Raw genomic sequence first — 15,296 nt, 5'->3', positions numbered from 1 at the left:
GCCGGGCAGCGGCTCCCGGAGCGCCCCGGGGCTGATGCAGAAGATCAACAGGAACGTTGTCCTGGCTCTGCTGTCGCTGACCAGCCTGATTTTCCTGCTCTTCCAACTGTGCTATTACAAGTTCTACCTGTCGCAGAAGGTGAGAGAGGGAGCGCGCTGCCCGGCGCCTGGCGGCGTTTCCCTGCGGAGCGCTGTGTGGGCGTTAATCCCGCCTCCGGAATTCCCTGGAACGGCTCGGAGTGCCGGCAGGGTGGGCGTGGGGCGGGCGGTGAGCCCAGGCCGGTGTCCTGTGCAAGGGGTACAGTCGGGTTTGAGTTCCTAGCCTGGGCCGTCCCATTTCTCCCGGAGGGAATGCTGCCCCCGCCAGCTTTGAGCCGCCACGGCTTTTAACCCTCAGCTCTCGTTGCTCGGTGACTTTTATTGCCACCGAAGTCGAACGAACGCTCTCTGAGAGCTCTGCTGAAGGGAGGCAGCGTCTGCTGGGTGCAGGTTTTCCAACGCTGGTGTAGCGGAGAGAAATCCGAACTTTTTCTGCAGTCGTCTTAGGGCTTTGTGACTCAGTTCTCCTAATGTGCTGGATGTTAGCGTTTAAATCCTCCTTTTATACCTGGAATGCTGTTTGTACCTCTTTTTATACCTAACCTGGAATGTCCAGACGAAAGATTTTCTGCAACAGCAGAAGTAGTGAATGTTGGTGTAAATTAAATCCTTTGGTGGCTTCATAGTTTACAGTTGCAACTCCGATTCAACAGAGGAACTCCCTTTATTTTGACAGAAGAACCGTATAGGTTCTTGGTTTGGGGTTTTCTTTCCTTTTTAAGTGCAGGCAGTGACAGTGACACGTGGTGCTGTAACCTTCAACTTCTTTCTCACCGTTTGTGATTTTTAAACAACAGCTGAGAAATTCTTTGTGCTTTTGAAAAGCCACAAGCTGAGCCACAAGCTGCCTTGACCTCTCACATGAATATGCTGTCTTTAAAATTGAATTGTCTAGGATTACACCTGGAAAGACCGAGGCACAGTCCTGCTGTCTTTGCCCCTGTGGTATTTGCCTGACAGGGTTTGTCATCCTCCTATTTTACATTTGCTGGCACATTGGCTTGGAAACCCAAGGCATTGCCACTCAATCCTTCCATGTCTGGAGGTCCTGAGGCTTGGGTTATCCTTCTGAATATACTGAAGCCACAGCAATTGTTTATGATTTTACATAAAGTGCTGTAGCTGAGCAACAACAGGCATGACCCCAGCTATAACCATAAAGTAGATAAATGCTCCTGAATGTCTTGTTAAAAAAGCAAGGATTTAACTGAAGCTTCGGGATTTTCTCTCTTCTTTCTCCCTTGCCCTCCCCTTCTTTTTGTTTCTTTTTTTGATAGAATGGAGCAGCTTTTTCCAAAGTCAGAGGAAGCCAGTCAGGCCAAGACAGCACTAGATGGGTATGTACAGCGTCATTGGTCCATGCAGCTCTTTCCAAAGTCTCAGAACTTACTTGGAACTGCAAATTCTGGGTCCAAGCCTAGTCATTCTTCACTTTCTGCTTTGAAGGACGAAGAGATACACTTTGTAACTTTGCTCAGTAAAGAGAGCATCAAAACATCAACGTAAAGTAAAATTGAAAAACAGTTATAGCTTCACAGCCTTTGCAAATGTAGTGCTTAGATGTATCGTTAATGTTTTAGGAAGCAACACTTGTTCTTTCTGATACAGAAATTTTGATCCAGAGTTTTGAGTCCTCTCAGACTGGGTGTCGAACAGATTGGCTGGTTTGCCATGCAGCTTCTTTGTTGGTCTGAGAAGGTCCTGGGTGACACAATCCTCCTTTGCCCACTCCAGATATTTAACCTACTGGTTACTGTTCTGTTACCTGTCTGTGCTGGGTTGTAAAGCTCTTTCAGCATTCACCAGCTGCTGCTTTCCAGCCCTCATGACCAGTGCTGGGAGTGCTGTTAGGTGCTTGAAATGGGATATTTGTTGTGTCTTGCTTCGAGCTTGGAAGATTGAATACAACCAAAACACCCACCCTGGGGAATCAGAAGGTCTCCTGTTTTATTTGTAGTTAGGATTTGTTTGGAAACAGCTTTATGCAAGACTTTTTGTTAACTGATTTCCCAGTGGGAAAACAGCACAGATGGTTAAGGAGAAGGATGTGCTGGGAGCTGGCTGCCTTTTGGTTTGGGTGCAACATGATAACGTTGCTAATTAGCAGAATGGCCATTTAAAGCCCTGGTTTCTGCTGAGCAAGAGGGAAGGTGCTCTGGTTAAGAACTGTCCCTGGAAAAAATCCAAACCAACTGCTCTGTGGACTGCTTGCTTGTGCCAGGAATGCCTTGCTGTCCTTGGAGGTATCACCCATTGGAAAGTGCCTACCAGGTTTGAGGTGTCACAGTCACAAGGGGATTCCACTCTGTGGGCAGAGATTTATTAAAGGTTTAAGTTGCTCTTCTGAGATCATTAGTGATAAAGGATGCTCCAAGATCCTGCCACCTACTGCATTTCAGGGTTTCCTCAGAGTCCCTGCAGTGATGTGGCCAAAATACTAAATTTGAACGCATTTCTCGTGATGACTTAACATCAAGCCCAAGTCTTTCTACCATTATTTATGGGATTGGGGTTTTTTTGTGTGTGGGGGGGTTTTTTTGTTTGTTTTTGTTTTGTTTTTGGTTTGGGGGTTTTTGGGGGGTTTTTTACTTATTTAAATTCCAACTGAAAGCATCTATTTTCCTGGAGAAGTGGTGGAGTGGGGAAGGGGAATTAGGTACTTTTGCACAGATTTTTTCCTGTTCATCAGTCTGGTGTGGCAGTTTTAGTCACAGAAGTAATATGAACACATCACTTACCTTTCAGCTCCACGTAGCTGAAACACTATGAGGTTAGCTTTGATTCTGCCTGTACCACACAGGTAATGCTGCCGCCAAAACACTGTTGTTGATGTATGCCCTGTTGTTGTGTTTTCACATCTCTCTGAAGCCAGAGCTTTAAAATCATTAAATTTAAATGTTAGAGGTGAATACACTTAAGTAGCAGGGTGACTGTGGCTGCTGTAAATGGTTTCTGTGTGCCGTGGACATCTAAATGTGGTTGATTAATGTTCTGCTTAATGAATCAAGTTACCAGCTCCTTGCATAAGACGCAATGTTCTTGCTGCAGCTTTTAACTCCTTATGCAATGTTGAGTACCCCGGGCAGACCAGAATCCAAATTCTGTGGCACTTGCATCCTACCTTCTCCCTCTGTGTCACAACTGTTTCTGGAAGTGTACACTTAGAGGATGTATTGGGTGATAAGATTTCCTTATTTTAATGGGTTGGGGTTTCTTTCTGTCAGAGAGTTTTAATGCAAAGATGGTGTTTCTGTTCTCTGTCAAACAGCACGTGGTTAGGAAGTTCCTGGGATTAACATCCAGTCACAATATTCCAGTGTATTTGATCGATCCTTTAATTCTGGGACTGGTTGATAAAGACATTGAGCAGATCAGAAGCTCTCCTGATGGCCCCAGCCCAGAGTGCAAATACTTCTGTGCTCCAAGAGACTTCACTACCTTTGCACTACTGGACAAAACATGGAAATATGAAGTAAGTCCATGTTTTCAGTTCACATTTGTGCATTTTAATGCATTTAGCTGTTCTTTGATGTTGTCACTTAATGCTTTCACGTTTGTATCTGAATTCATGTGGTGGTAATATTGTAGGCGAGGAGACTTTGTTTTAAGGCAAAAGTTGCCCACTTACTAGCCTGGTTACATTAAGAGTAATTTATAACTAAAACTTTTTAGAGGCTGTCTGCAGTATTAAAAAAACCCCACAGGTAGTCAGAATCTATGCCAAAAGGAAAAAAAAGAAGGTCTGTTAGAAAGGAAAGGGGAGAACCTTGAGCCCATAATGTCAGTGCAGCTGCTATAAATCTGGAGTTTGGGGACTTAGCAAGAAGGAAATTCAGGTGTTGATGTGACAAGTCTGGAAAAAAACCTCAAAGTCTGCTGGTTTACGTTTCTTTTAACACATCCTTATACTTAATACCATTTCACTTAATGTGTTGGTTTTTCTGCTTCTCTGTGATGTTAGGACATTTTTTAATGGCTGTGTTAAAAATTGAGGTGTAGTAGCATGTGATGAAGGACAAAATTAAATCCAAGATTTTTTCATCAATTAAATGTAATCTGGAAATACTTATTTGATTATTTTCTACAGACTAAAGATACCACTGGGAAACAGATTTTTTGTTTGTTGGTTTGGTTTGGTTTGGGGGTTTTTGGGGGGTTTTTTTGTTAGAAAAAGCAGGAGACACTGAAATGGTCAGTGACTATTTCACTGAAGAACTAAGAACTTAACTGAAGAGAAATGTCACTCTGGGCCTAATCAGGCAGTTGTTTTACCCATAGATGTGAAGGAATTCAAGAAACTAAGGGTAAAGTTGTTTAAGAGCACACTGAGATAAATCCACTTCCTATTGCTTTGTGTCTCAGTGATAATTTCTGTATCATTCAGAGGAGAAGCTGATATGCTTATACAAAACATTTCAAGGGGGGAAGTTGAAAGGGTCTTCAGATGCTGATTGTTTTTTTAAGTCAGCCAGAATTTAATTTCCTTTGTGGAAATATGAAAGCCTGTTACCTGAGTGCAGTTCTCAGTATTTGGTGAGGTTTTTATTTACCTCACAAAAGAAAGTTTTTGAGTAATCATTTTTGTGTTAGTGGTGTCGTTATTGAAGGACTTAGGAACACCAAATTTGGCAGAACAGTTTTAGAGAATAGTTTGAGAGTGCAGGGTAGGATGCTATGGCAAGGAACAAACCTAATCCAAGCATGGTTTACAACATTTATTTGTTGTTTTGTTTTGTAGTTTGAAGGACAAAATTTAAGACAAGGAAAGAAGGTGGTTGGAATTGCTTACAACTGCTGGTTTCCAAATTCTTAGAGATTTTTGATTCATTTGTGCTTAAGTCTGATTAAAATATGAAAATGAGGAATGGTGTGAGTTAATAATAAGGATTTAGCTTTCACTTTGCATTTCTCTAATCTTTAGCCTGCTCTGCCTCCTCTGTTCCTTATTTTCAGGCGGGCCTTTTTAGAGCTGCTGAGAAGATGGGGTTCCAGTGGCTAAAGATTATAAACAAGGACCCCCGTTTGGATGGAATGGATGACCTGTCTGGGATGGAAATTCCTTTGCACTACATATTCAAGCTGACATCCCACGCCATTCACCTGGTGGTCTTCTATGAGAGGAGTGGCAATTTCCTCTGGCACGGACCCCTGAGGCTCAAGCAGCACATGGACAGAAAATTTGTGCCTTTCCGGAAACTCCACTTTGGTCGCTACCCTGGGGCATATGAAAAGTAAGTTCATAATAGGGCAAGGAGAAAGCCATCATGGCATTCCCAAAATGCCATACTTTCTCTCTGTGTAAAATTTCTCTTGTCCTGTAGTCAGGTTCTAAAATTCAGTTCAGGTATGATTCAGACCCTGAAGTGCAGGTTTCGAGAACATCATTTCTGAGAAAATGAGAAAAATATTGAGACATTTCACATATCAAAATAAATCTGTTGAACTTTTTCCTTTAATTTGACCCCATTTTTTCATTCTTTTAAAACATGTAATTTGTATGAGTTATGTGCCTAAATGTTTGAAGTCAATTGTGTAAGCTGTTAAATAATCCCACTTCAATCATTTTGAAGGTTTTTAATTTTTAAAAGCAAATAGCCTCAAAGTACAGAACACATTTGGTTCTTAAGTTTGTCCCATACTTAGACAACCAAATAGCCTGAATTTTAAAATGCATTTAACAACACCTCTGAACAAATTCAAGTCATGTGTCAGTAAAGGAATCAGTGATCAGATAAACTGACTTGGGGTTTGGAGGTGTAGGAATTCTTTTTAAACAAAGTTTTGAAGTGCATGGGGAATTTGGTGAAGCCCTTCTTGCTTTTTTCATTTATAATTTGTTTTGGCTGTATTTGGATGGAGGGATCACTGCCAGTAGGGTGCATTAAGATTATAACCTGAGTTAAAGGAAAAAATGCCATGTGGTTAGTAAAGGAGTTAAATAGGGTAATATATTATCTTTCTTTCCATGCAGGCCAGAACTTCTGCTTGTTTCCATTGATGACTTAAAAGTTCAAATTCCAAAAAATCCATCCAGTTTCCTAGAGGAGATGTCCCACTCTAGATTTCTTGAATGTAGGTACAGAGAAGCTCGGACTTTCTTTCAGGTTAGTGGTAACCAGGTGGTGTCTCTGAGATGAAATGTGTGTTTTCACTGATAGACCCAAACCTAAGAACAGTCCAAAGTCGCAGGGGAACCCCGATAATGAAGGGAAGTCGGCAAAGCAAACGCAGGTCTGATCAATATGATTACTGCTATGTTTCTCCTTTATTCTATGTAAGATGGCAGGTTTTATACACTCTATATAGTTTACAATTACAGATACATTTTCATTGGTACATGGCATAGGGAAGAATGCAAACACTTATTGCTTACCAACCCTTTAAGGTAGCTACTATGTCCACACCAATTACTATACTTGTTAACTACTATAAAACCCTTTGATCCTTGCTAACACCTTAAGTGATAATTTCTAAATGCACCACACTCTTGGCACTGATTTTCCACCTGTGCCACAACTCCTACAGGCCTCAGTGCTGAGTCCTAAAGGCCTCAGCAATGTGCCTCAGTCTGGGTGATTCAACCACAGCCTATATCTCTTACAACAGTCCACTGTTTTTTTTTTTTTTTCCTAAATGGGACTGTTCACATGCACAAGGCTAAATACAAGTATTGATTCTTATTCCACAGAGCTTACTAGGTGGTAATGAATTCAAAACTTTACCTGAAGATCATGCCTTTTTGTTTTTTCACTTGTGAGCACATTTTTTTCCAAGAGGGAACCAACATATCCATAGTTTTTACACACCCTTACTGTTAAATAGATCTCATGTAAATAAAACTAAGATCTTGTGTATCTTCATGGCTGAAAACCTTCCTTTATGGCAGTCCTCAAAGTTTTGAGAAGTGTTTAATTTTATGTTTTTTGAACAACATCCTACAGTTCCATGTTTCTCATTTGCTTTATTTGAAATGGTCACATTCCAAAGTGACTGATTAAATTGCTTTTCCAACTGTGTAAGCTAATGTTTTCACCATTATTCACAGCATCATTTTTAGAATTTTGCTACTTGATTTAGCAGATAAAAAGTCTCTGCTGCAGTGTGGGGAGTATTTTATCCTAGCTTGGAAATGACATGACTTATAAAGTTATCAAGAGTTCACAGTCAAGACTGCAAAGCCAGTATCAGGCCGCTGAATCTGAGCCATCTCTGAGTTTACGGAGGGGGGGAAAAAGGACCCTGGAGGCTCTAGTCTTCAGTCATTCAGGTGTCGGGGAAAGAGAGGACAACTCCTGCTGACTCTAGTAGGCTGTAGATCCTTATTTGGGTAGCAGGAGGGTCACAAGGGTACCCATGTGTTGTCCTTTCACGTGTGGAATACAGAAAAATATAATCCACTTCAGCCTCCAGGCAGAAATCACCACAGACAGAGAAAATGTGCCCCTAAATGTTTATTGAATTTTGCTGGAGCTTTTTTTTACTGAGACAAGCAGCTGGTACCTGTTTTGAAAAGTTCGTTTCAGTTGCTTGTTGCCCAAGAGTTCCTGAAGAAATCTATCACAAAGCCGAGTGGTTATTCCTTTGTTAGAATTGGTAATGTTTGCCCGGCCTCCCGTGTTGGTTTTGGCTTTGCATGGACGGCAGACCTTGCCAAGGTTCTGTCTGGAAGATGTGTGTGTTCACGGTGTTTCCCCTTGGCAGTTCTCCTTAAAACTCAACACCAAATTCTGACACTTGGTGGCGCCAAATAAATTAATCATGGAGTTCTGGAGGCTGTAAACGTCTTGATATGGTGGCAGGGCCTAATTCTGTCCCCGTGTTCCCCTTGGATTCTGGGAATGGACTTCAGCATGTCCAGAACAAGGGCTCACCCATGTTGCTGCCAAGTACTGAGAATCAGTGTCTAATACATAGTTTCTCATTCTAGTCTACTGTGAATTTTCATTCTGATGGTTAGGGAAAAAAAAGGAAGGTTGACAATTGAGTTTTAATTTCAACTTGTCATTCCAGTGCATGTTCTGAAAATGGACTGTATCTGTAAAAACAGATATTAGCCCAGGTATTAGTTAAGTAAATTTTTAAAGGTCATTTTTCCCTAGGACACTGAAAAAATGAAGGGACAAATTTGCTCTCTGACAGCAACTTGCTTTCTCTTGCCTTCCAGCTGTATCCTGATGATGCCTCTCTTGATGCAGTGGAATTCAGGAAAAAGACAAAGTCCTTGCTTCATCTGGCTGCCCTGACACTGAATAACTTGGGAGTGAAGTTCTGGCTGAGCAGTGGAACGTGTCTCGGTAAAAAATTGCGTTGTGTTGAGTTTTTAAATTCACCTGAAACTTTAAACGCTTCATCCTCCATTTCTTGTGATGTCAGCAGAGGCCAAATGTACTGGGTTGGAAAGTAATACCTGTATTGCAATAGTCCTTCTGACTTCTTAAAAACCACTTTTTTTTTTAGAAACCTAAGCTGCAGAGATGCTGGGCAAATTTCCAGTGAAGCATTTAATGTTGTTAACAATTACCTGTGTTCTGTTCATCCCTGCTAGGAAGTAATCAACAGTTCCCTAATTTGTGTGACTTGGAATTCACTGAGGTGCCAGTTGGAAATTGCAGTGATGAGCACATATTTCTGCTGTCCAAGTACATGCCAACTTTGTTTTTCTTCCCATGCAATTAGATGCTTGTCACTGACTTGTAAAATACAGTTTATATTATTTTTTTTCTTTCAAAACAAGCTTTTAATAAAATGATAGTCCATTAGAGTAGGTAATGCAAGTTTTCAGTTCTGCTGAAGCTAGAAGTGTCATCACTGGTGAGGATTCTTTTGTTACTGAAACACTGTGAAAACTCATGTGTGCACATTTGCCTTCTATTTATTTAATCCTAGGGAATATAATTTTCTGAATGAACAGTTACTAAAATATGCCTTAATGAAACAGAGAAGAGGATGTCCCACGTCATGTCTTTCTGCTTTGCAGTCATGATTGAAAGATGATTAACATCTTGGATGCAGTATAAAACAATAGGTGCAAATCAGAGGCACAGCTGTGGCCCTGTAGCTGTTAATCACTGATTAGATTTGGGCCCACATAAAGAATTTGAATTTTTTTATATATAAATGCATTTAAATTAGGAAATTGAAGATATTTTATCTTTGTTTTCTCTTGCATTCTTGGCTTTCTGAAGGAAGAGAGATGACTATAAGTATTACTTTTTTCCTTTGACAAGGTTCATCCCATACTAAAAAAAGGCTGAAGTCTTGTTTATGGCTTCAGGTAAAGACTGTTGCCTGGTGATCTTAGAACAGCTCATTTTTGTGTTACTTTAGTTTTGTTTAATTCATGTTCCTGAATTAACTGGTTTGGGATTTATCTGTTTTATTTTTTCCCCCTCAGGCTGGTATAGGCAGTGCAATGTCATTCCACACAGCAAAGATGTGGATTTGGGAATCTTTATAAGGGACTACAAAGCAGATATCATTCCAGCTTTTCAGAATGCAGGGTTGCCACTGAAGCACAAGTTTGGCAAGGTAATAGTCAACGTTCCATTTTACTTCATGTGTGTGTTTGTGTAGATTTGTAATTTTGACTTCAGTTGCAGAAGTGTTTAATAAAGTTTAAAAATAATGTAGAGTTACTGTGTTTTCTTCAGTTAGAAGTCACCCTGTGTATCTGATGAAAATTATTTTGTTTTCTGCTGACATAAGTTGCTTTGTGTTTTTTATGTATTTTTGTCTTCCAGGTAGAAGACAGCTTGGAACTCTCTTTTCAGGGAGAAGGTGATGTGAAACTTGATATTTTTTTCTTCTATGAAGAGGATGACCACATATGGAATGGCGGAACTCAGGCCAAATCGGGCAAGAAATTTAAGTAAGAACTGGATTTTTACCACTGGTAGAAAAGGAATTGAACAAGCTAGTGTTTACAGATGGCATTTTGTGTGCTGTTGCCTGGAAAAGTCTGTGCTCTTTGTGGAAATGTGGATGTCAGAGGTGAATCAGAAGAGATTCTGCACTCTGAGACCAGTGAAGCAGAGAGAGAACAGTGCTGTTCTAAAGAGTTAATGGCAGATCTCTTGTGAAATCAAAAGCAGGGCTGGCATATCATCATGTATCAAGCAGATCTTATCTGACTGTGACAGGCTCCCAGTTACATTAACACCCAAGACGAGAAAAAGTCTCTAAAACAGTGTTTATTGCACAGTCTAATTTTGTAGTAGAAAATTAATCCTTAGGCATCTGTCTTGATGAGGAAATATTATGGCAAAAAGCCTCAACTCTCCTTGCACAGAAAAGCCCACAGTTTGGGATTCTGAGGTAGTAATTTGGAATACTGGGTAGACTGTAGTGTTGTGACAGCAATACAGACAATTCCTGCAGGCCTTACTGTTCATGTTCTGGAAATGGAATTTTGAATAGGATCCTGTGTTTCTTGTTTCACACCTTTCAGTATTAAATCAGCAAACAAGCTTCCCAGTCAACTCAGGAAACTGAATATGTATTTTGATAATTAGATTTATTTTTTTCAATCACAAAGCTTCACTCGAAAGGAGATATCTGCAGACTAGTTGAAAACCTTCTAGACTTCTGTAGGATTTCATTATCTTTAATATTTTGCTGGAAATGTATTTGTATGCATTTAGCTAATGGGCATTTAGTGAGCAATGTCATCTAGTTGGAGATAATGTCCAAATTCTCGTTTTAGTTATCTTTGTTCTGAAGCGATAAATAAAGACTGGGAAAGATATTTTGATAGCTAGCTTCAAAAAGCACATTTAGAAGTAGACTAAAGAAAGAGCTCTTGGAATATCCCCACAGAAAATGTGCTATGTAGCAAAGTATTTTTTTTTTTAGAATACAGCAGCAGTTCCAGTTTACACCTGTGGTGCATTTTGAAAAGCAAGCTGACCAGTAAATTCCCTTCCTTTGTGCTCCTTTTGCATTTAAATTGTAGGAGCTGTTTTTGTGCCAATAAAGTTGACACTGCTCCTTCAAAATTCTATCAAACCTTGGATACTTGAGAGATGTTTTTCCTGTTTTTTTGATAATGACTGGTCCAAAGCATGAGAATAGGGGGTAAATGTGACCCTATGCTGCACTCCAGCTTCTGTATCCTTGGATATTACAGCTCTCTTGGAACTTCGTCTTCCACAAAGCTCTTTCTTTTTCTTGTAGCCTCATACTTATTTTTGGTGGTAGCTTATTAAAAGTTCCTAACATGGCTTTCTAGTTTAGTAATAACTTTGGTTAGTCATAGCATCATAAGGATGCCAAGCCTCTAATTCTGAGCTGGTATTTCTTAGTTTAGTACACACAGAAAAGGACCAGGAAAACTGCTTGTTTACATCCATAAAGGCCCTGAGCCATGTCAGAGCTGTAGCCTTTCAGAATCCTTAGCAAAGTAATTCCAGACATGCGTTATTCCAAATACATCCTCAGAAAGAGAAGAGAGATCCAGTTTTTGCTGCTATGGGATGTGAGAGTACTTGGCATGTTTAATCTGAATATGTGCAACACCAGAATGACCCTCAATTTTGCTTAGTATCCAGCCCTGTCAGAATTTTGGAGGAAGACAAAAGTGAGGAGGTCAATCAGAAGAGGAGTGATTGTTTGCTCATGCTGAATCCTAAATCCACTCTAGCAATTTTAAAGTAGTTATAGTGTCAGAAGAGATGTTGATTGCTACTAGCCCATCACAATGAAGGGTAGAAGTTCTCTTCTAAGATTAAAACTGAAAGGTAGAAGGTGTTTTCTTCATAAAGCTAAATATTTGCACAGGCATACTTTCTATACATCTAAATTAGAGGGTAGAGAATTAAAGCATTTCTTATTGAGTTCCTTAAATATTTCTAATAGTCATTTTTAGCCTGTTTCCTTGGAGGGCTGGTTTTGAACCCTCACAGTTTGTCTGTGTTGTTTGCATTTCCATGTGCACAAACACTTCCTCAGCATTCCTGACACAAGCATGTGCATCCTCCTGATACTGTCTTGGAGTTGCAGCAACTGAGACTTCTTGTTTGTTTGCAAAGTTAATACTGGAGAGTTGTATTCTCCAGCAGAAAATGAGTATCTACAAAAACTGAGTCTGGGAATCCACGTTGTTTGCTTTAATCCTTCAAGTGAGTTAATTCTGCAGGTTTTTAACAAAGAGGACTTTGTATAAGAGTTTAGTTGAATCAGCAGTCTCTGGATATATATCCAAAAATGCTTGATCACTTTGTTCTTTCCCTCCATTTAAGACATGAAGCAAAATTGTTTTATTTTCTCATTTTGTTTGCTGAGAGGTTAGAAATAAAATTAACTTAATGCTTGCAAGAAGATGGAGGGGGCAGTTCTTGTTCATCATACAAATATACAAGCCTTTTTTAAAAGGACAGAGTGCTTGTGGTTTCATTTTAATCTGTGAAAAGGAATTTTAGGATCACTTTTTTTGTGTGTGTGGAAGCCTTCAGAACTTCAGAGGTGGGAGTGATCATCCTCTGCAGGAGTAGTGGTAGACTTTGGTATTGTTTAACATCTCGACTCTCACACTTTATAGGATGTCATTCTGGTTGAACTGTGAAATTAACCATTGCTGTAAGCAGTGAAACTGCCACTGCTGTAAGCATGTATCACTCTCATATTTCTAAAAGGGGTAACTTAAATCCTGTTTGTAACAGGCAAAGCAGAGGCAGGGACTAACCTATAGGTGGCAAAATGATGTGAGTATAAGCAAGAATTAGGAATTCTCCTTCCTAAGCACAGGAAGCAAATGTTCACCAGTTACTGTTGATAACACCCTTGTTCAGTGTGTAAGGGGAAAAAACAGTATAAATGTAACATAGCCACTTGCTGCAGTTGCTTGCTTTCTCCTTGAACCTGCTTAGAGGTATATTCCAGCCTTCCGCCAGTGACCATGCCCTTTTGTTCTGGCACAGGTATCTCTTTCCTAAGTTTACTCTGTGCTGGACCGAATTTGTGGAACTCAAGGTCCATGTGCCCTGTGAAACCCTGCAGTACGTGGAGGCCAACTATGGCCCGGAGTGGAAGGTGCCTATGAAGACATGGGACTGGAAGAGCTCACCCTTCAACGTGCAGGACAACGGAGTCTGGCCTATCGATGAATGGGACAATGTCATCCAAATCTACTGACCCCTGGCTGCTGACAGAGTTTGTCCCCAGACCTCTGTCTGTGATTTCCCAGTGCCCAAAGGTATCGACATCCATCCCCTTTGTAACACCCCATGTGTTTCTTAAGGAGACATTCCCTTCCCTTTGCTTAACAGGTATTTTCTTCACCTTCATCATGCTTTTTCCAAGTCGTTAAAGGAGAAGATGAAAAGCCAGTGGAGGGAAGGGAAGCTGAGAGAAAAGCTGCACAAAGGGCATAGAGAGGACTCTAGTGGACTTATGGGCAGTTGACTATTTAAATGTAAGCAGTGGCCAGGTGGCTTTGACATTCCTGAGATCATCAAAACCTTCACTGTTCAGTTCTCAAGCTTGAGAGGTTAGGATGGGAAAATCTCAGACAAGTTCCTCGTTTTTTCAAAGGAGATTGTGTGACTGTTTAACTTCAAAACACCAGAGTTATAAGTACCTCAAATGTGCTTGATTTGAGACTGGTACATCCCTACCATGAGCAACAGGTTGCTCTTGGGAGTGGAATGTTTCTGTGTCACAGAACCTGTGTAACCATCTGCTTTACATCTAGGAGGTGTCTGGTAATGGTGTAACACTAGATGAATGGAAGGGGAAGCTATTCACATTGGAGATTTTTCAGTTTGTCCTTTTCTTCTTTAAGAACATGAAGGTGCATGCTGCTGGGATGGCTTACCCATGAAAAGAAAAAAAAAATCGGGTTTTAATGTCCCAGTCCTTGTGTTCTCCCTGTAAAAGGTTTGAACAGATTTTAGGAAATTACAGCTATCCCTGCTTTCGTGCAAGTAGATAGAAATGGGGGTTATTCATAGTTTTCTGTTTCACAGAACAGAGGCTTCTCTCTAAGGGAAAGGAGAAATGTGTACAAATACCAAGTGTTCCATGAGATTTGCAGTAGCAATCCTGCCAGTCCTCTCAGTTTCAGTTTCTCCTGCCGCTGAAAAGCTGGAGTAAATGACTCAGGTTCTGGCAACAACTTGTCAGGCTGGCTCTTGAATTGGATGGTAACTTTGTTTACTCTGCCAGGTTAAGAAGAGAGAGATGTAAAATCCTGCTAACACCATTCACTTGCTAAAGTAACCATGACATCATAAGGGATAATTTCTCAGGTAGAATTTTTTGTACTTTTCCCTTAAAATGGAAAAAAAAGTGAATGTCCTTGTGATTTTCATGTTTGCTGCTCTGTTGTCCTGAACTTCTTGGTGTAATAACATGCAGTAAACCTGTGAGTTTCTCAGATGTGTTAAATGTTTAAAGTGAAAGAAAAGATCCTCTCAGAAAATTATAATCTGTCAAATTTTTGACTTTGTAGATTAAAAGACTAATGAAAAAAAATGCATGTCCCTGAAAGGGAGGATGTCTTGAATAGTTGATTATACCTGTAAGGTATTCTTCAGGTTTAAATGTTTTCTCTTCAGAAGATACAAGTGTGTATTTAACATTGATTAAAAGGAGAGTCTAATTTGCAACTTCAGATGCTGTTTCATCCTTTGTTTTGTCATCGTGGGCAGCATTTAACACACTTCATTGCAGTTACCGTGACATAATACACAGAGGAAAATCCTGAGATGTTTCTTACACTGCTTATTGACTGCCTGTCTTTGAACGTTTATTTTTAAATAAACATACTTGGATACAACAAAGCTACTCAGAATAAAGCATATGCCTGCATGTAGAAGAAAGGATCCTTCAGTTGCACAGATTGTACATCTCGTGTCACTCTCTGTGCAGTACTCTGGCCACAGATTTCCTTCTTGGATACAGATTGGGTGCCCAAGAGTGGTGTGAACATCATGGAACTGCTGCTCTTTGAAGGCGCATCATGGGGCTGAAGCCTTGTCATTCCCACAGAAACAGCCAGATTGAGGTGTGCTTTTTCTTAGATTCTCCTGAACTGCCTCATCTGAAATGGATTCTTAATTCTGTGTTACCTTCTTACTTACTAACTGCCTTCATTTTGGAAGTGCTCTGAGGAGGAGTGTAATTCCTGAATGCTCCTAATGGTCTTCAGCAACCACATGCAAAGTCCCTTGGCTTCCCTGTAGCAAAGTTTTTCACATTAT

The 15,296-nt window shown here is 40.3% G+C and overlaps 1 protein-coding gene across 1 annotated transcript; it reads left to right on the top strand.

Annotated features, from left to right (window-relative positions):
- Nucleotides 1-14: 14 nt before the first annotated feature.
- Nucleotides 15-14,707, top strand: FKTN (fukutin). Its single transcript, XM_066181886.1, has 9 exons — nt 15-139; nt 1,377-1,436; nt 3,368-3,571; nt 5,053-5,330; nt 6,071-6,203; nt 8,264-8,393; nt 9,494-9,627; nt 9,840-9,967; nt 13,014-14,707. Exons 1-9 carry the CDS (start codon nt 35-37, stop codon nt 13,225-13,227), a joined length of 1,386 nt encoding a protein of 461 aa, XP_066037983.1. The 5' UTR covers nt 15-34; the 3' UTR covers nt 13,228-14,707.
- Nucleotides 14,708-15,296: the final 589 nt, after the last annotated feature.

This window comes from Chamaea fasciata, unplaced genomic scaffold (assembly GCF_029207755.1).
Source record: "Chamaea fasciata isolate MVZ Bird 193981 ecotype frontalis unplaced genomic scaffold, bChaFas1.0.hap1 SCAF_4, whole genome shotgun sequence".
NCBI lineage: Eukaryota > Metazoa > Chordata > Aves > Passeriformes > Sylviidae > Chamaea > Chamaea fasciata.
This window is presented reverse-complemented; position numbering and strand designations above follow the sequence as displayed.